This window comes from Chelon labrosus (genome assembly GCF_963514085.1).
Source record: "Chelon labrosus genome assembly, chromosome: 11".
Taxonomy (NCBI): domain Eukaryota; kingdom Metazoa; phylum Chordata; class Actinopteri; order Mugiliformes; family Mugilidae; genus Chelon; species Chelon labrosus.
In genome coordinates, this window is record NC_140344.1 from 17,439,569 (window position 1) to 17,461,443 (window position 21,875).

Below are 21,875 nucleotides of genomic sequence, written 5' to 3' on the forward strand. Positions count from 1 at the left end.
AGAGGCCACACGCGGATCATGAATCACTCGACTTCACTGAAAGAAGAAAGAGAGTATCACAAATACAAAGTCTAATTGTGGTTTTGCTCAACTTCTCAGTGCATACAAGAAAAAATGTAAAGTAGCATAGGATCTGGTTTAGCAGCTAGTACTTCCTGTGCTTAGTATGAAAGGTACTATCACAAAGTCACAAAGTTTTGATCCTCTGGCCAGAAATGACATGTTCTGGATCAGCATGAAAACACCTCTGATGAATTAAAGATGGTAATTTAAGTAAGTCAGAGAGAACAATCCATTATGATGAATTTAATGTCTTACCCTTCCGAATTACTTGAATTACAAGAAAAGCAAAACATACTGATACTACTGATGGTATTATTAATACTCTGGGGATAAGTCCACCTTCCCCTAATTAGTAAGATGATGATTCCGCACCTCTATCAGAGTGTGTTCGCATTAGCGTTCAGCTCTAGATGTGGTGTTTAAGTCGTTACGGTCAACTATGAATTAACAATATCAGTGTCTATGCAGTATTACTATCAATACTAACATTTAAATAGACTTTAATAAACAATAGTTGCATAAAAGTGTAAAATTCTTATTCAGAAGTTAAAGTCAAGAAAACAAGACTTACTTACAGTCAGTTTCAGTAACTTGATAAAGTCTTGTACAGTTCGGGGAACTGGCTGGCTGGTGGAAGGATTACCATAAGTGTGTTATAAATGAATGATTTAATGCTCACAGAAATAAAAGCGCCTCCTGGTAATATGCTGATGGGAAAGAGCATCAGCGCCAGACGAACCCTGAGACATTTTGGACATTGCATAACATGTCACGAGTTATAATCTGCATGAATTCACTCAAGTGTGAAAATCCTTTCACTGCTCTGTAGTGGCTCACATTAGCCTGTGCTTGTGCGTGTTATTTTCTGGACTGGACTGTTGCGGAACTCCGACTCATACTTATGTTGGCTCGAAAGGATGTGCTGATTCAGGTCTTTTCAGAGCAGTTTTATGGTGTTAGCGTCACTTGAACGTCTGGCTTTGAAAACAGCACAAGCAGGATCAATGATTTTAGATTCCCGTCATTCTTGTGACTCATCCAGATAGGTCCTGCTGAGCGGAATTCCTTGTTTCCATGCTGCCTCTGGACAAGTAATATGATACTGTGCAAGGCCCATTAACATGGGCTCAGCCTGAGCTGCATGGAACAGGTCGCCAGCTGTATGTGAACCTCATGTCCTGCATATTATTCAACACCATTTTCTGGTAAAGCCATTACATTCCTCTCTCCTAAGCTTAAAGGGTTAATGGAGGTGTTCCATGCATCTTAAGTGTCTGTGCAAGTGTGCAGAGTTTGATTAAAGAGGGCCACACATTTCTTCTGAGGATGTGACTCACAAGCTCCCATAAGTCATGTGACACAAAGTCCTCATGAATTATTAATGAGGCCTTGCAGCGTCCTTCTGTCATATTCCAGGAGGTGACTTCTTAGAGCGGGATGCAGTAGTCTGATTGACCCACTCCGATCACACAAGCTGGTTTGTTTCGGCTTTTGGGGCTAAATGAACGCATTAATAATGACTCATAACTCTTATGGGGAAGATTTTACAAATAATCTCAAACCATTAACACAACAGATCCATGTGAAACATAAAACGCACCACAACAGTCCTGTTTGTTTACAAGTGAGATGTACTGAGTGGGATACATCTGATAAAAAGCCTCAAATACAAACCGTAGCCAAGTCAAGGATGACCAACTACATTATCTCAACAAGTTTCCTGTATCCTGAGACGTCACATACGGGCAGGCGGAATCTTTAATTCAACAAACAGGCCGTTTTAAATCAATCCAGATGTCAGGAAATTTTTTTTAAATTTAGCTTGCCATGAAATCCACACAGGTACTGATTGCTTCCAAACCACCACCAGACGCGGTACACCAACAATATTTATAAGACCACCGTCCAGTTATCATTCTCTGCATTCCTTACAGCTTTTCTTCCTTGAATAATACACTATTCCCGTTGAAAACAAAAGTATGACGCTGTCATTTTTCCTCGCCAAAATATGTCCTCCTAGATCTTATCACATATCTCATGTTGCATAATCTGCCCAAAATATGACTGTAACAGCGTTGTTAATCTCTTAATGAGATTCCACGTGCATATGGTCATAATCAGTTCACTGTAATTTACCGTTATTTCCCAGTGCGGTTCCAGGTGGATTCAACACTCAGAGATTCTCGGACTCTCTGCCTTTGTGTTCGCTTCAGAGAAACAGAAACTTTCTCCCCACTCTTTCTCTGTGGAGCAACAGCAGACATCTGCTTCCAAAAATAGCTGCTTTTAGGAAGAAAAAAGATGGGTGTAACTGAACATAACTATGGGTTTGCATTCCTCCTGTGCACAATATGTGCAGCAACTATTTAATGAAAGGTTAATAATGGATGTTGCCTCTCATATTAGGTTATGTAGTTCATATTAAGCAACAACAACTTTTATAGAACTATTTGGTCACTAATCACACCCTCGACACCTGTCGAACTGACCAGGAAAAGGTCAGCCATTTAGGATCTGTAAATGTTCAAACATTAGTGAAGTCATTCTTGAGCCTAGTTGAAATGCATAGGCCAGCGATTTAGTTTATTTACTTTGGCTCTGACTTTCACTAGTGCTGCATTATACAGATGTGCTTAAATACACTGTGGGTGACACATCCAAAATAAATACTGACCATTACAAAGTGTACTGTAGCTATTAGTGGTCGGTAGTCTAGCGTTTCAGCTCTGTGTAACTGCTTCAAAATGAGAAATTTTTCCATTTTACAAACGACTGCTCTATTGTCAGGTTTTATCTGGACTTTTACATTTCACTTTTATTTTGTCAGAGTTTGCATCAGATTTTCTGCTATGGTGCACCCATTGTTTACTTGTGTGTATATTTGCACAGCTGTTTTAATCTGATGCAATTATATAAAAAAAAAAAACAAAAAAAAAAAACAAACAAAGAAGAATTGAGGGGGTGTGCAATTCTGGACATAATACAAAGTTCTGCGTTGGGTAATTCTGTACAATTCTGGGCAAGGAGTGTGAGTACTTTGTCAAAAAATGTGACATTAAACATCTTTGAGCAAACACCTAACAGATGATCTCTGCTCTCGGCTGCCACTGTGAGACACTTGTTTAACTTTCTTTAAAGAGAAAACATCTTTATGAACATGGCTACTTCCAAAAACGAATGAACACTAACAAACGATTTATTTTTCTCTTGTCAATCAAATATGTAGAAGTAGTTCCCAAAAACGAATGTATATTCAGCTTGCCTCCTGTGTCCTGCAGCACCACCGGGGGATTCACGGGTATGAGACGCAGAGAGGTAAGTGAGGGGGCGGACGAAGAGGGAACAGGGGGTCGGCGAGAGGTGAGTAATAGATGAGTCAGTAGCCCTCCACTATAAGATACCCTGATGGAGCCTAACAGTGGCATACACAAAGACACCAGCCAAGGTAAGGTCAACTCTCCTCTCCATCTCTTTGGACTTCTCAGTCCTTTACTTAGGCACCCACTCTCCCATCTTTCTTACGCTATTTGTGTTTGCTTTCACACTTTCTCTGTATCTATCAATCAGTCTGCTATAGCTTTTTTGAGGGGTTTGAATGCAAAATGGAATCGTAAAACGTGAGTAGTGGACCACGTCTGAGAGAGAACGCAGCTGTTGAGTTTTCATAGATTAAGTGTTTTTTGCCTCGTGAACTAATTCATTCTCCCTTTTACTCTTAAAATTTGGATCATGGGGGGTGGATGGGACTGAAAGCGTCCGCTGAAGTCTGTGGTCTTTGTACCCGTTATGCCATCAGGGAGTCCCCGGTGTCTGTATTTGCTGTCATGGACAAACATTTTTTAGTAAATTACTGGATGGTAGAGACTGCTGATACAGACGTGGTCTCGTGCCTGTCTGCTTTAGTGAGATGACACAACGGTGAGACAGCAAGAGAGAGAGAGATGGATGTAAACAGTGTTAAAAGGAGATCTTACAACTTAATATCTTATATAGCTCACTATATACTGTACACAATATCTAGTTATATTACCACATATATTCAGATCCATATTATTGCATTTATATATTTTAGTATATTGTATATTTTATATACACTTAATATATTTTATATACACTTAATATATTTTATATACACTTTGTATATTTTATACTTTGTATATTTTACTTAATATATTACTTAATACATTTTATATACTTTGTATATTTTATATATACTTAATATATTTTATATACACTTTGTATAACAATCTTCTTATATATTCACGCTTGTATTTGTATATATACTTTGTATATTGCTTTTATACACTTTTCAATGTCCCTGACATTTATTTTTGACCCTTTTTGTTGACTGTAATTCCTCCTGTCTCTGTGTAACGATGCCACTGGATACTGAATTACTCCCAGGAAAAAATCCATCTGTGTGTCCATCCTTCGTGATTGCTAATCACGGCAAATTTCATTCTTCTCACAGAAATACCAGCTCTACTCTGTGCACCCACGGAAACGCCATAGACATGAACCACAAGCTGGCCCTCCTGTTTTCTGTGCTTCAGATCTTAAACGCTGTTACAGCAGCTCCTCGGCCAGTGGAAGAAGTGAAGGCAAAAGTGAAGTTTATGGCTAAACAGCTGCTGGTCAGGCTGGACAACGTTGAGGTACTTGTAGTTCTAGTTTACGCTGACAGAATCTGGAGTGTCTCTAAGAGTTGTTCTGTTTTCTTGAATGAACCTTAATTGAACTTTTTTTTTTTTCTGCAGTATCCTCCTGACGTGACACTCAGCCCCCCTTTCGATGATCTGGATGGATTATCCTCTATAGTGACTGTGTTGGAGGGTTACAACAGCCTGATCTCCAACACCCTTGACGATGTTGCCCTGGTCAAGAACGACCTAAATTCACTGACGGGCTACCTCAATAAGTATAGGCAGGAGCAGGAGCTCTGCAACCAGCCACGGTCAAAGCCCCCAGTGTCGGGGCCGCTGCTGGTGCTACAGAGTCAAAAAGAGTTTATTCACACCGTGAGCATCGAGGCTTGCTTGAGGGTGAAGGAGTACCTCAATCGGCTGCAAAATAAACTGGATCTGCTAAAGACCTGCTGAGATGAGATGGACGTTAGGAGCAATACTTTTAAGTTATTGGTCTGGTTGCTGGGCAAGTCTGACTTAATATTATCACCATGTTGAACTTTTATATGAAGGAAATTTATTCTTGAATATTTTTTATTTATACATTTTGGTTATATACTGTATTAAGAAAATATGTATTTTGTATGAAGCATTATGTTTCCATAGAGGTGTTTGCAACATGAATGCAGTCCTCAGAAATGTGAATTGATCTATGTTTTATACAAAGACAGATCCGCTGCTCAACAAAGAGCTCGGAGTGATAAACCTGACGTTTACATGGGCTCAATAATTAAGCTGAATCACAAGCGTACCAGTGACTGCAGCCAGAGGAAATGCCCTAATAAGCAGTGCCGGCTGCTCTGTAAATACCTGGAAATCAGTTTGAAACATGCCAAGAACAACAGATGTGTTTGTGTGAGAACTACAAGCACCGGAAGGGTGAAGGGCAACTTTCATTTCAGTGCAATATCACCAGATCTTCCAAAATGTCTATTTATCTTGAGAGATGACATTGTGTGCATTTTTTGTACCGTTGCACTATTTTTGTATTACTATTGGATTTAAAACATGAATAAATATTTAACAAGATCTTTTTTGTTGTTGGTGTTGTCACATGCAGGTTTGTCCGAGTTGTGTAACAGGTTAAAGATGAGCCGAGAGTGGTCGCAATGAATTGGGGGGAAAAAAAAGACACGTACTCCAGGTTAATGTATAATGTCATATGTGGGTGTTCGGTCTCTTGCTACATTTGTATGCTTAGGATGTGGGAAGTGTTTATTCAGAGCTATCGCCTTATGATGAACTCCCGTTAAAAAAACTAAAGCAAAAGAAGTGAATGTAATGAAAGCTTCCCCAGTGAATTCATTAATATCAGGACTCCTGCAACAATAAGGATTTAATACAAGGATGAAAACAACATTTTATTTTCTCTGAAATCTCAGAATGTGACATATAAAAGACCACTTCTGGTCGCTGTATTTTGTTTCGTATTTACATACATAAAGTATAAAATTAACTATCAAACCATTTGCTTTTTCTGACAGCCGTGTTCTTGTTGCCGTTGCCCATCAGTTTCTTCTTGTACTGCTCCACCAGGCTGTCGAAACGGTCCCCGTCCCTTCTCTTGACATTCTTCTTCGGCATTCTAACTTTCTGAAAAACAACAAAACAAAGACAACTTTTTACTAGAGTGACCAACCCCTTTAATACATCCTGGCACTTATTTTATACTTTTGTACTGTACATACTTAATTGTTTATACTGATCCCAATGTGTTACTGTCCTATCAACCATATCTCACACACACGTTATGTCAGAAAAATGTTCTAAAAAGTAAAAGCAATTCAAAGAAAGGCGAAACAGGACGACATTTTCTTGTCGTTTGCCGATATCATGAAAAAAGTTAAAAGAGTGTTTTTAAGAATTTTCCATTCATCATAAAAAAACAATTCCAATCATCACTGGATTTACGTCAGTAGGGGGTCCTCACAACACATGTTTGTTTAAGTGTATGATGGCACGGACAAGTTAGCTTTCTGAGGAACTCGGAGAAAGAAATGTTGTTGCTCATCAGGCTGGAAAAGGTTACAAAGGCAACTTTAAATAGTTTGTAACCCACAAATCCACAGTCACGCAAGATTGTGAACAAATTTAGGAAATTCAAGATGACTGTTACCCTCCAGAGAAGTGGCTGGCCAACAAAGACCACACCAAAAAAGGAACCCGGGGTAACTTCTAAGCAACTAAAGGCCCTTTATTTAAAGCTTCGGAATGACTAAGTCAAGATATTGATCCTAATCCAATAGAAATGTTGTGAAAGGACAAAGTAACAACAGCACAGAACTGAACTGGATCTGTGCTGGGGGATGGGCTCAAATTCCTCGTAGCTTCTTGACATTTTACTTGTACATGTCAAAAATCATGTCCAGAAATTTGTGTAAGACATAAAAAGTTTATATTTAATAGACAACATGATCCAAATTGCTTTCTCATCAACAATACTGTCGTAATTTCACTGAACTTTCAGAAGGTGGCACCAAATGCCAACGTGTCACTCTGACGATACAGGACAACTCTGATGCAACAGGCCATATACATTCATAGGGCTGGAGCCCATCCCAGCTGTCATTGGGCGAGAGGCAGGGTACACCCTGGACAGGTCGCCAGTCTATCGTGGCTAACGCCTACGGCTAGTTGAGAACTAGAATCATCAATGTACCTAGCAGACGCAGCGGGAACATGCAAACTCCTCACAGAAAGACCCCAGTCAGCCCAATGGATTCGAACCAGGAACCTTCTTGCTGTGAGGCATCAGTGCTAACCACCACGCCACTGTGCCGCCATCCATAGATATTCTTCATTGTAAGACGTTTAATGACTATGTCTACAGATTACAAAAAGGTATATAAATCAGAATTTGTATAAACCTGGTTTCTGGGCTGTGTCGGCTTTTCCATCTGTCGTCTTTTATGGTCTTGCCTGCTGGATCCATGCTTCGCTTTCTTGGCTGGTGGCACCTGTTGCTTTCCTTTATCACGCATTCTGCAAATGACAACAGTTTACAATCTGTAACTTAATCAGAACTTGACCAGTGAGGAGATAAAGTATACATTTTCATGCAAGTCTTTTTTTCAGGGTTGATTATATCCAACAGCTTAAACTGGTTATTCCAGTTACCCGACTATAACGCCATGTTATGATATTTATGCAATATGTCTGTCTGGCTCACTCTGTAAAGACACCACCCAAACACTAGTGGGTGATCTTGTTGCAAGTCAGGTTAATTTTTGCTTCTACTTCCGGCTTCACTTCCGCCAGCGGCACACGATGTCTTTCAAACCTCGAGGAACCACCGGATGAAACGTTCAAACAAAAGAAAAACTAAACTCAATTCATCACTTCAGAGGAAGAGGATGCCTTTATGTTGGCAGATAACGTGTCCACATTTAAAGCCGTACTGGATTGGGCGGGACAGCGAGAGGACATTAAACGGGTTTTTGGTAGAAGCGGAGGGAGGAAGGACCTTGTTCCACCAGCAGTGCGCCGTTTACAGAATTTAACCGGAGATGACCCAGGAAAGGCAGACAAATGGCTCTGTGACTCATCTGTATATGTTCTTTGTCATGTGGAAAGATCAACTCATCGGGCTTGCAAATGACACTGGACTTTGGCACAGTATTTCGGCCGGCGCTCTGAATCAAACTCGGCTAAGCTAAGGAATAGAGCAACTAGTACAAACACGCTTTGGATATCTTTCGGCGATCTAGTGGAAGGACAACGAGCCACTCCCGCAATAATGGTGAGTTGCAGTATTTTAATATGTTCTTGTGAGCAAAATGTGTGTTGTGTGTTTATCGTATTGAATGTATGTAATACAGACCACGTGTCGGCACTTCCTTGTATTGGCGGGTATATGGGCAGCGCCATCTTGGAAGTCACGTGGAGCCACACTGAGCCACACTGAGTCACACTGAGTCACACTGCGCTCTGCTCTGCCTCCACCAGTTACAAAGAAATGTTGAATTATACACTGTACTTATTTATTTTTTTTTACAACTAAAAAGAAACTTATCCAAAAAATTTGGCACTTGAGTATGCATCAGTATTATATAAACTACCTAAAATGACAGAAACCATCCTTGAAAAAAAGAAAAAAAAAAGAAGAAGAATTATTTGACGTGTATTTTAGAGTTTTAGTTTGGTCCACATCCCATCCAGGTGGAGCTTATGTCCTATACTGCAGCCAGCCACCAGGGGAGCTCTTGTGAGAAGCTGTTATCTTTATATGAATATAATCTATGGTTTATCCAAACAAAATAATATGACGGTAGTCACTAAAAAGTCTGGGGACACATGGCAGAATATCTCCAAAATGTCTGCGCTGTGAACTTTGTTGTCAAGACATCTCTGACCGTTCAAACTGTTGGAGAGTGCATTGTAGAAAGGTGACCAGTAGCCGTACCTGATCTTAGGTCCGCGATGGGAAGGCAAGTGCAACACCTTCTTTCGCTTCTTTCCATTCTGCAGATCTACGTGCTCGACCTCAGGCTGTGTTTGGAAGCCTGAAAAGTTTCCCTCTTTTTTCCCCCTTTCAGGATTACCTGATAGACACAGCAAAGCAGGTAGTGTTTTATTCAGTGTAACAGGCGTTTTATTTTATATTTTTCATATAAATTCTTAATTCACTTTTTACATGGTTATTGAAATTCATCCAATGTAGGGATAAAATAGAGCATTTAGGAATCAAAGCAGGTGTTTTTCATCACATATCCAAGGTTGTCACATTTTAAGCCCACTGGACCCTCAAACACTTAATATGGCTGGGTTTAAAACAGTAGATTTTCAAATTCAAATCGCTCTTTATTCGAGAGAGCCAATATCGACTCAAAAAATACTTGGACTGATTTTTTAAATAAATGTGGTTTCCTGGATAGTCTCCAAAACATGTCAGAAGCTAAAGCCCTGGCCGGACAGCTGCTGTAAGGTAGCATTTTAGATTTAAAAGGTAAGAAGACAGAACAGCTGCACAAAAGCAAAGCCATGTGTAAAAAGTGGCAACATTAGTTTTGTGATTTTTTAAATTTTTCTTTCATAATCAAGCAAAATTAACTGAGATATCTCTAAATCAATCCATACTGAATTTGATCCGGAAACCCATGCCCTTCGGCCAAATATGTAAACACACAAACAATATTTTCTTACCTCTGTCCTTTCCTCTTTGCTCTAATGAAGACTGCGCTTTCTTTTCACCCTTTCTTGCTTCTTTTCCTCCTCCAGCTATTTGTGTCTGAGGCCTCATTCCTCCTTGTGACTGTCGATTCTTGAAAAATTCCTGCAAACATAAACGCAGGGTTACTTTCCATTTATTTAATCAAAAAAGAAAAAGATGACTTTTTTGTCCAATTTGAACAGGCGGCTCCGCCATCACACAAATCAGTACAAACTCACCTTGTTTTTTTGATGCCGTATTTCTTTTATTTTGAGTTTCCTCGAGTCCTCCAGGGAGAACTCTACGATGGGTCTCTGCAGAATGACACAAAATTTGGAGTTGAATACAAGATTGCATGTGGAGGAGGAAGAGAAATGTGTAACTGTTTAAAAAGAAGACGAAGAAGAAAAAAGCTGAAATACATCTGCGTATTATTGTACAAAACGTACCTTGTGTGGGCCAAAGATTTCAGGGTTGTTGTTGAGGTAGCGAAGCGTCCTGAGAGCATGTTCGTGGTCCCGGAACTGAACAAAGCCATATCCTAAAGACTGTCCCATCACCTGACCTTTCTCTGGTTTTCTGTCATACATGACCCGACACTGAAATTATGTAAAGACACAAACGGCATGAATAAGAGTGCCAACAACACCCCCTACTGGGAAGCTTTTTTAATATCCATCAACACCACTCAACTATTTCTTTTCTGCTGTGACACAATGATAATATAACCCTAACCACGAGGTCATCATCTCACCTCTGTCATGCGGACTCCCGCGGCTCCTTTAACAGCTTGAAGGCAGAGTGCTTTGAGTTTTTTATTGTCCACTGACTTGGGCAGGTTATGGACGCACAGGCGAATCTTGGACACAAACACCTTTATGTCCCGAAGCTTGGCCCTCTTTACTTCTTCAAACTAACAAGAGGAAAGTCAGAATCAGAACTTTATTTATTGCCACATACGCTCACACGTACAAGGACTTAGTTTTGGCGTTAGGTGCAAAAAACATGAAAGTCTAAGCAAGAAATAAGAACATAAAACATAAATAATATATAATGCCTGGATTTAAATAAACAAGGAACTGTTAAATAGAAGAGGAACTGCATACATTGAGCATTAACAAACACAGGCTGTGTGTGTGACTAATATTAATGTAATGTGAGTACTAGATTAACTACCCTGCATTACAAGTCTTTGTATGGAAAATGTAAGTAAATGAAAATGCACTCACTCTGGTTCTCTTGATCATGTCTGCCTCTGGTACGCCCTCTGCAGCCTTGGTTCCAGCACGGATCACTAGGTGTTGAAGCCAGAAGAGCTTATAAATGCTGACCCTTTAAAACCACTAATATAATTACATATCAAAACAATCTATGAATATCAAAGCTGATATTCTCTGACTGAAAATAAGCAGGAGCGTAAGCATGTAGCATAAAGGATAAACCTCACTTCACGCATTTGGCAATGAAACAAAATACGTATATTACATACAGTATACTATATAAAAACAGCAGTATCAAACAAAACTGAAGAAACATGACGGATCATAATTTTCAGTCATTTCTCATTGTTGGTTTGTCACATTTAAGGCTCATTTAGTCACTTCAGTATTGCTCGCTCGGTAAAAACGCCACCCAAACACTAGCCGGCAGTGTGTCTTTTTTGCCAGTCTGGTTCATTTTTGTTCCATCTTCACTGGTCAAAAACAATCAATTTGAAAATTGCGGAGATGGAGAAGCAGCCGGAAATACGCTACTAAGCGGACCAATCACAGCTCTTGCAAGTACAGTTGTATAAACTGGCGACCTGTCCTGGGTGTACCCTGCCTCTCGCCTAACGACAGCTGGGATAGGCTCCAACCCACCCCGCAACCCTCCAGAGGACAAGCGGTTACAGAAAATGAGATCCAGAACTGAGGAAGCTGAAAACAACTTTGGATACACATGGTAAGTTTATTTTGCTCTAAACTTTATAGGCTAACAAAGTCCTTTAATTTTAAAGCGAGCTTTGGTTTTTGGCAGACCTAAAATAAATAACTACTACTTCAGGTGTGTTAAAATTAAGTTTGAGGCTGGCATTAGCTCTTTGTCGCAGTAGTAAACTGAGCCACTTATTTAGTCACTCCTAAATAATCATAAAACATAGCATCCAAAACTAATTTACAGTGAAATGGGCACCTGCCTTGGCCTGTCTGTCTTGTTTGCAACGTCCGACTGTTGTGAAACAGAAAACAACTTGTAGCCAATATATGACGATCTGGGATTTATCATCTATTAATAATTTGACTAATTTGCCTATTTTTATGGCTCTTTTTTTGTAACATAACATGGAACTGATGATATGTCATATATTTGGAACTATAGGTGTACAATACTGAATACATAGTGAGATTCAATAAGAAAAATGTGAATAAAATAATGTGTAGAAGTGGTAGAGCTAAATGAGAAAAGAACAAGTTAAAATCATAGACAGTAGCCAGAACAAGTAGAGCTCCACCTGGTGGCTGGCTGCAGTATCCTCCATGTTAGTGGATGGGACTTGGGCCAAACCACAAAACTAAAATAAACGTCAGATAATTTTATTTAAAGGATGGTTTCTGTCATTTTAGGTAGTTAATATAATGTTGATGCATGTTCATGTGTCAACTGTTTGGATAAGTTTCGTTTCAGTTAGTTATTTCAAGGATTCAAGGATTTTTGACGCTATAGAAACAGATGTGACATAATGGCAACTACCATAAAGCTCCGTAAAGCGTCCCATGGGACAATGAAAGTTGCAAAAAATAAATAAATAAGTACAGTGTATAATTCAACATGTCCTTGTAACTGGTGGAGATAGAGCAGAGCGTAGTCTTAATTAAACAAAAATGCCTGTGAGTTTGGCAGAAGTGTGGTCGTGGCTGCCCGTATCTCCGGGGAAATAGGGTCAGTTTGGCCAGTGCAAGGAAATGGCGACACATTGTCTGTATTTCTACGGTCTTTTATGGTCAAAACAGGTTTACTCACAGCCTTCTCTGGCCAGGTACAGGTTTCTGGTGCCCGTTTCTACTTTTGTTTTGTCGACCTTCAACTTTGCGGCATCTTCTCTGGTCACCGCCGCAACGACCATCAGCTTTCGGCCATCTATACGGATGCCGCCATTCTGCGTCAAGTAAACCAGGGTTAAAACATGGCAGCAGCATCAGCCCATTACACCAATCAGGACAAAACAGTATGCCATGAAAAGGCAGAAACTGGAGAGAAATAATCCATATTAATGCATATTTGATTGTATATTACCTCAGCCTCATCCTGTGCTGCAGCTATGCATTTGTCTGCAGCCTCTTTAGTCTTAAACTGAGCAAATGCACAACCTGACAATATAATTTAAAAGACAAAAAAAAGCAAATCAGTTCAAGTTTCAAACTAAAAAATGTGAAAAACGTTTCATCCGAGTTCAGCTGACTGACCTTTTGAATGTTCCGTATCTGGGTGGAGAACAATCTTTACATAATTGAGCTCTCCGTACCGCAGGAGAACTTCCTCAAGGCCCTCTTCTTCCGTGTCAAAGGACAAGTTCCTGCATCAGATCAGATTAATGAATGGGGATAGAAACAACACATATGTGACTGAGTACGGCTGCTTTGAGAGAGTTTGAATTTAAGGAGAACTTGTGAATAAACAAGGCATACTAAAGTGAATGTAAGATGACGAAAAATTAGGAACGCCAACCTGATGAAAATGGTTCGGCCCTCTTTCACGTCTGAAGGAAGTATTTTCTTAGAGGTTTTCTTTTTAGCTACAGATAAAAAAAGAGCAGTAAGAATTTATCAAAACAACTTTTTAACCAAAGACAATACTGCAATGATGAACAACAATATGGAAAACGTAAGGATTTATACCTGATTCCTCATCTTCATCCTCCTCATCATCATCTTCATCCTCCTCCTCCTCATCATCATCATCATCATCATCCTGACTGTCATCTTGATCATCATTTGAATCAAGGCTACCACGATCATCCTCCTCCTCGTCTTGCTCTTCTTCCTCCTCCTCCTCACTATCTTGTTCCTCGCTGCCGTCTTCATCATCTGATTCCGACTCCTCTGCCTCATGCACAGCTGGCTTCGAACCAACTCTGTGGAAAGATTTGGCATAAAATTAACCGGTGAAGTTCAACACCTAGGAGCAAATTCGTAGCGTCAGAAACATTTAAGATTCACACTTTTTCTTTTGAGGCGGGGCTGCTTTCTCTTCTTCTTCCTCGTCGTCGTCAGTGTCACTGTCTGCGTTTGTCTCCTTTTTACTCTCACTGCCTACAGAATCAACAAATTAGTGATTACTACCATGATTTTGATGCGTAGACATATTCAATTGACAGTGAGCACACACAAATATTTAAACAATAAAAGAGTGGTAGGCTTCTGTGAATTATTACCTTTACTTAAAGCCTGCTGGGTGGCAATAAACTTGTCCTTTGGAACGGCCCAGTCAACTGCTACCTGTCGACCTACGAATAAAACAATAGTTATAATTCAGCATGATGCAAATTGAATTAAAAACAATGCATTTTTCCCAATTAAGATGTCAACTTTGAAACTCGGGTGTTTTTCCTCACTCACCTTGTATTTCTTTGAGGTTCATACTATTAAGAGCCTTTGCAGCCCCAGACACAGTCTTAAACAAGACAAATGCAAACCCTCTCTTCTTCCCATCTATTAAAAAACAAAAAAAAAAGTGTCAGGCAACAATTCAACGTGCTAGTTATACTTATTTGTAGCAAGAAATCTAAGGTTTTACCAGGTTTGAGGGGAATCTTGGCCTCAAGAACGGTTCCAAACTTCGAAAATATCGTTTTAAGGTCATCCTCTGAGCACTGAAACACAAACAAGACATGTGTCAGCAAACACTTGCATCAGTGCTGATGCATTTCACAAGCGTGCCAAATACTGTACCTTGAAACTGAGATTCCTTATAATGAGTTTGGCTTTTAATAGTATTTTCTTAATGTGCTTGGGATTTGACTCCTTTTCCTTTGGCGGAGCAGCTGGCTCTTTACCTGCTGAATGAAAGAAGTGCAAGGTTATGAGGGTTATATAGATTCAAACCTGACATTAAAGGTGAAATGAGATGTACACGTGTTGGTCCTGGTACTGCGAACTAGATTACAAAAAACACTTTAAAAGTTCCGAAAGTTTATTTTACGTAATTTCTACCTAGCTTGCTAGCTAGCGAGTCACCATTTTGAAGTGATGTCATTTACTACGTCACGGAGTTTTGATTTGGTGATGTTATGGACATGTTGGTTGTGAATAAAACCAGGAACTGAAATATGGACAGATCCAAAATGTTGTGTGATTAAAAAAAAACAGTAAAGCCTGTGGGGAATTCCTGGACGGACGCTCAGCACTCTGTTGCAATAGTAAGATACTCAGCAGGACGCGTAATCGGGAGAAACAAGACAACTTTAGGGACGATAACGGAATTGGGGATAATATCTGTGGTTTATCTAATGTTTGGACATGTGGCACTGCTATTTTATTTGTTCGGAAGTTGCGTCTGCTCGTCTCTGTTGACTAAACAATGTCAGGATTGACGTGAGTTTTATGTGAATACTTTCTAGCCAAGCTGCCATCCGACGACCATATTGCAATGGTAATATTTAGGCTTGGAGATGTGTGCTTCTCTGATGGGTTGAGAATTAGGCAACAGGTGTTCGCATGTTGCTGTTTGAAGACATGTATGGAGGCGATTATGTTCGTACCAAACAGATCTTCTGCGATAGATTTAGTTGAAAACTGACTTTTTGAACTTTGTTTGACTAATCCACTTCCTATTCATTCCTTGCCCGGCTGCTGGCTCGTTTTTGCGCCCTGCCCCTGCGGCGGACTAACGCCTCTGTGCTATTCTTGTCACAGTAGGCTGGTTGATCAGTGGAGGACAAGCTATAGGTGGTGAAATTGGAAAGAGGGACTTAAGGCTTTCGTCTCTTGGTCCGGCGGACATCTCTTTATATTTCACTGTGTGTTTTTCACTTAATGTATTTTCACTTTCACTATCTGACTAAAACAATCTATCTTCTGCTTTCTATCTTCCACTATCTGTCTTTCGCTATCACTTTCTACCACTGTCGGAGTCGCCAAGCCAACCAACTCTGTGACGTATGAGGCATAATACGGCAAGCTGGGGGCGCCTTTGCTAAAAACATATCGGGCATATTATTTCTTTCTTTATTTAGCAACATTTGTCATGTGGGTTATATACTGATGAGCAGAACTCTATTTTTTATAAATGCTGTTTATTCAATTGAGTGCTTCATTTTCTCCTTTAAAGATGCATGTGATTTTACCACACTGTTCACGGTGTGAGCTCAATGACTCCTGGGTCACACTGAACACTTTAATGTCAGGTGAACAGGCTCATTCTGCAAGCACTCATATTAAGTTTTGGTATTTTATACAAACCTTTTTTCTTTTTGTCATTTATTTTCTTCTTTGCCACCGACAAAGACACCTTCTGTCCGTCGTATTCTTTTATTTCTTTCATGGCTCGCTGTGCATCCTCCTCCATGGAGTACGTGACGTAGCCAAAACCCCGACATTTTTCCGTGCCTGGGTTAGAAATACAAAGAGATAATCACGATCAACAACTATTAAGTACGGTGGCCGAGAGGTTACATTTTACATATCATAAAATTAGCGATTACGAAAAACAAAACCGCGTTACGCAGCTCATGCGTTTGCCACAAAATGGGCAAAACATCACTCGACTGCTGTCCATCAACGACAACAACCATTGACTGTAGACAACAACTCGTATTGGCCGCTCCTATTATCACTTCCTGTTCTCACTTCCTGTTCAACCCCGGAGTTGGTACATTCCCTTTACGGTTGATGGTTGACATTTGTAAATTTGTTTCGGGACTGGTAAAAGTGTTTCGTGTCTTGTTAATTTGTTTTCTGAAATGTAAATTTGTCGCAAGCTTTGTAAAAGTGTTTCACATTGTGTAATCCCAGTCTGTATGATATATGTGAGATACACTGAGATTCAAGAGTATTTGATGGTATGGTAATTCTGCTTTAGAGGTACATACCCACATCACAGTAGTATATAACCTTCCCACACCATACGCTGAGACTTTTATGCCACTGGTGTCTGACCAGATAAGGAAAGAGAATCCTTTAATCTAGTGAGGGGGATGCCGCTTGTGTTTTACAGACATAAGCAAAAGTTCCAGGTGTCAACACATAACCTTCATACTGTACATTTAAGACTATCAAATGAAATCACAGAGTAAATAAATAAAACGCTGCACGTGGGCTCTTGATGAGCAGTGGGATGTGGCGACGCAAGGATTGGCTATATGGAAATGTGGTATGTCGCTATAGAACTATATGGACAGAAATGTCAAAACCTGATTGGAGAAACTAAATTTCGAACAATGGCTTGTTAAATCTATATATCTATAAATCTATATAATCTAAATATGCGACGTACCAATTATATATATATATATATGCATCAATGATCCAAAGTATACACGGATCAATGTCTAACAAACATCTCAACGGGAATAACACTGACAGGTAGGAGGTGGTGCATTTTTCGATTACTACACCACCGATAAGTGTATTTGTATTCGAAGAGGTCTGGAATGAAAGAGTAACACAATTACCTTTGTCTCTGACAACGAAGCATTGCTTAATAGGACCGATCTCTGAGAATATGGACTCGAGATTTTGGCTTGTCGCAGAATCGGGGAGACCATTTACGAATAAGGTCTGAGCTGCCATAGCTCGATGCTAGCTACAGGCTAGCTAATTATTACTTAATAAAACAATCAAAATTACAAGATTCGTTATAAGGTTCTATCTAATCGGAAGAAGCGTGTGTAAACATGTGCAAAGCAAAAGCGGAAATCCGGAGATACTCTTTTTTTTTGGTAGAAAAGGATTTGAAATAGCGCCCCTCGCTGTCTTGGCGAAACATTGTATTTGGCGATGTAGCCGATTTATTTTTTAGTTTTCTTATCATAAATGCATCTCCTTCGGGAATACGAAGCTCTGCTAAAAAGCACACACGCACACATGGAAATACGATGACATACCACAAAAATTGGTCCGGGTGTGGAAAAGCAGTGAATCGGCTCAGGGACGGACTGGCCACAGACTGGCCATCTGGCACAGCGGGCATTTACCTGGTGTGCCGACAGTCCCGACACTTTTTTTTTTTTTTTTTTAATTTACACATTGGTCTGACTGGCCTATAAAGCCTGTAGATCAGCGGCCCGATTGACACTGGGCAGTCACATTGTTAAAGACCAACCCTTTCGCGTTGGTCCTGCCTGCGTAATGCATTCGGCTAAAAAATAAAAAATAAAAGTCAGCGCAAGGGTTTCCCAACCACCGCCGCTTGACACACGCTGGTCTGCGGCCCATTGGTTACTTTCTTCACTGACACGGGGCTGGACCAATCATATCATGAAACATCTCTCCCTTTGGCTCGGTGCGCCGGTGTGCAGTGCAATGTAGGAGGAACGTAACGTTATCTGTTAGGATCTTCTGAGATGGAGAGAAAACGCAAAGGAGGCGCAGAGAAACTGCGAGAAAAAAAAATAAAAGGGAACTTGCTCTTCAAGCAAACGCTGGCAAATGTGCCAAAATTACAGACATGTTTGCCACGGCAGGTCCATCACCAGCTCCCGTGGCTGATGGCAGTGAACTTATCTAACGTCCTTACCACTAGCGGCTATTTATAAGACATTGTTTGCACTGACTGGATGAGAAAATAAGCCTAGGTTAGTAGCTACTTTTATGTCTTCCATCCTGAACTAAATTGTCTTGAATGTGAGAACAGTTTTTAAAACCACCATTCACCAACAATAACAGTGTCAGCAGGCAGCGGTCTAATTTCATTATTAGACTATTATTGTGGGGTGAGTAGGCTAGCCCAAGACTGAGCTACTTTTTGGCCCTACAAAAATGTGTTGGGCAGTTTTTATGGAAGTGGTTAGGGACGATGTACAGAAATGAAAGAAACTCACTTTTAAAAATCATAGCATTTTGTCTATTGCTTATGTTATAATTTCCTTTATTAGGCTATTAATTGTTTAACTAATAGGCCTGGAAAAAAAATTAGTTTGGGGCAGTTTTTAAAGACAATGTAGGCTACAATGAAAGAAAATCACACTTTTTAAAATGACATCATTTTGTTCATTGCCAGTGTTATGCCAATGCAGATGTGTGTGTGTTTATCAGACAATCCAGTAATTCTGGACCTGACTGCATCCTTATGTAAAAAGAAAAACTCAGCCCACAGTCTCTATTCATGTTTTGTGAGATAGCATCCCCAGAAGTGGAGAGTGTGCGAGAGAGAGAGAGAGAAATGTGTCAGTGAGGAAGAGGAGAGCAACGAGCAGGAGGACATAGATTACTTTGCCCATCCTGAGCCTTCTATGTTACAGAACTTTTTGGATCACCACCCACAACAAACTGCCAAAAGTCCAGTAGTGCAAAGGGTATTCAACAGTAAAAATGGATGAATGCTGCTTTAAGATTCATTACTGTGATGGAGTGGTGGAGTATACATTTTTGTAGTGTTAATAAATGACACTTTTTGGAAGTATTTAATGTGTCCACTCGCACTATTTCCCGTTAACGCATTGCATGGCTTATGGTACGTGGTTTTAAAGAGTTGCACGGTTGGTATACAGATTCAAGACACCAAAAAGGCCAAAAAGGTGTGTGTTATCGAATGTGGTGGACCGGTCTGGTCCAAAATGCCTTGGGACGTTTATTTATTTATTTATTTTTTGTCCCAGATCTGCTCAGTGATGCATGTGCGTAGTGAAGTGTGGCCTTTGTGATTTGATCAAATAGAGGAACTACTGCAGCTCAAATTCTTGAATAAGTTAATGTTAGTTCTGATAGCGGGTGTCAGAAAACACACACAGTTTTTTATGGGTTTGTGAACGTGTCCAGTATGAGCATGTGAGCATCAGAGCAGGACGAGGGTGCAATGGAAGAAGGTGGCCTTTTCTGATGAATCACATTTTCTTTTACATCATCTAGATCTCTAGGTGGATGTGTGTTGCTTATCTGGGAAATATATGGCACCAGGGGTGGTTTTAATGTTGTGGTGATTGGTGTATATACAGCAAAGGACATTGTTTATTGTTTATCCCAGAACATGCGTCCGAACTAGTTCACCCGCACACTACCTCAGTGGGTTATTTAAGTTTGTTTAGTTTTCTTTAAGTCACTTCAAAAATTAACTCATTAAGTAATTCTTCCACTCTGACATATTAGTTAATCCTGAACCTAAACTAAGTTATAACTTATTTCTAAAGCCTTACATCTCTCACATCCAAATTGCTGAGCACAAAAACCTGTTCTACTTGTTGTGGTCTACCGGCTCCTCATACAGTTTCTATTTGTTCATTGTCAGTAGATTTTTTATTTTTTTTAATCTGATTGCTTTGTACAGATGAAGGCATTGTAGTGGATGATTTTAACATCCATGAAGATGTTGAGACTTACCTCAGTGCGTTGCGCCCAAGGAGGACAGCTAACAAAGTCGTAGTCCTGCACAAACTCATCATATCGTTGATAGCCATGCTGACAAGTCTTGACAAGTTGCTGCTCTGAAAAAAAAAAAAAAGGTTGTGGAGAGGAGGATAGCTGGCACACCAGTGTGACTCGTCTCAGTGTTGTAGTTTAATCATCGTGGTCCATTTTGGCTGTGTCTCCTGGTTCTATTATATTATAACAGCTAGTTTTCTATCAAGCAAACTGCTGCTATAGGCCCAAGCCAGCTGGAGGTCTTCCCATATGCATTGAGCGCATTTCAACTACTATTCACCGCCTATCTCCCATGTATCATTCATCACCTATCATTATGTGCTTTGTTTGTATCATGTTTAATATATGCTGCATGTATGCTTTGTCCGGTTGCAAGTCATCTGTCGCTCTCTTCTCCCCCAGTCCTCCGTTTGTCCCTTCCCTATCTCACTCTTTTGTATGACCTGGGTTATGTTCAAGATTTTTTCCTGTTAAAAGGGAGTTTTTCCTTCCAACTGCCAGCTTAGTGTTTGCTCTGAACTTCACACACAATAATTCGGACTGCTTCGTAGCAAACTCCAGAGGGAATCTAAATGTAATCGAAGAGTTGGTTTTAAAATACCGTACAAACTAAGAAAAAAAAAGCAATGTTATAATGTAGAGTCTAAATTAATGTTTGCTTATAGTAGTAACTGAAAAAGTGAATACTTTAGTTCTATAACTTTCATTTAAGTGACTTTAGGTTTAGAGGCACCATCGAGAGCATCCTGACCAGCTGCATCACTGTGTGGTATGGCGCCTGCACCGCATCCTGCCATAAGACCCTCCAGTGCATGGTGAGAGCAGCTGAGAAGATAATCGGTGTCTCTCTCCCTTCCCTCCAGGACATTTATGACACCCGTCTCACCTGCAAAGCCCTCTGCATTGCAGGTGATCCCACCCACCAGTCACACAACTCCCTCAGTCTGCTGCCATCAGGAAAGAGACTGTGGAGTCTTCAGGCCAGGACCAGCAGACTCAAGGACAGCTTCATCCACCAGGCTGTCAGGAAGCAGGTAAGGAAGCTCAATTCCTCTCCCCATATATATAACAAATTAGCAAAATAGCTTTTCTGTGGTCCACAGAAAAGCTAATAAAAAATTGTTCTTGCTCATGTCAAAGTCTTGACCGTTATTAAATAGAAATGTTGCGGAAGGACCTGAAATAAGAACTGTACAGAGGAACTGGATAAAATTCCTCCAGACTGATCCGCAGTGACCAGACGCGTTTCGCTGATGCATAGGTGGTCACACCAGATACTGAAAGCAAGGGTTCACACACTTTTGCAACTCATCTAGTACTAATATGTAAATGATTAATTTTCTTGAATAAATAAATGGCCAAGTATATATTTCAGTTTCATTGGTTTAACTGGATTCTCTTTGTCCACTTTAAGGACCTGTG

The 21,875-nt window shown here is 40.1% G+C and overlaps 2 protein-coding genes across 4 annotated transcripts; one reads left to right on the forward strand and one right to left on the reverse strand.

Annotated features, from left to right (window-relative positions):
* Positions 1–3,291: 3,291 nt before the first annotated feature.
* LOC311495825 (leptin-like) lies at positions 3,292–5,182 on the forward strand. Its single transcript, XM_084555441.1, is given in 4 exon segments — positions 3,292–3,508; positions 4,535–4,552; positions 4,555–4,718; positions 4,821–5,182. Coding segments are annotated over 4 exon segments (564 nt in total). The 5' UTR covers positions 3,292–3,468; the 3' UTR covers positions 5,163–5,182.
* A 914-nt stretch (positions 5,183–6,096) lies between these two features.
* On the reverse strand, positions 6,097–20,670 carry rbm28 (RNA binding motif protein 28). Of its 3 annotated transcripts, none has more exons than XM_084555116.1 (20): positions 20,412–20,670; positions 16,338–16,484; positions 14,829–14,935; positions 14,674–14,749; positions 14,496–14,588; positions 14,312–14,383; positions 14,099–14,189; positions 13,776–14,011; positions 13,606–13,672; positions 13,344–13,453; positions 13,174–13,247; positions 12,901–13,036; positions 11,127–11,191; positions 10,652–10,810; positions 10,347–10,496; positions 10,137–10,211; positions 9,891–10,020; positions 9,151–9,289; positions 7,616–7,730; positions 6,097–6,341 (listed from the first exon to the last, which is right to left on the reverse strand). In XM_084555116.1, exons 2-20 carry the CDS (start codon positions 16,441–16,443, stop codon positions 6,201–6,203), a joined length of 2,142 nt encoding a protein of 713 aa, XP_084411242.1. In that variant the 5' UTR covers positions 16,444–16,484; positions 20,412–20,670; the 3' UTR covers positions 6,097–6,200. The 3 variants fall into 3 exon arrangements, with proteins under 3 accessions (XP_084411242.1, XP_084411241.1, XP_084411240.1); XM_084555115.1 differs by lacking the exon at positions 20,412–20,670 and adding an exon at positions 17,549–17,765 and having other exon boundaries at positions 14,829–14,932; XM_084555114.1 differs by lacking the exon at positions 20,412–20,670 and adding an exon at positions 17,549–17,765.
* Positions 20,671–21,875: the final 1,205 nt, after the last annotated feature.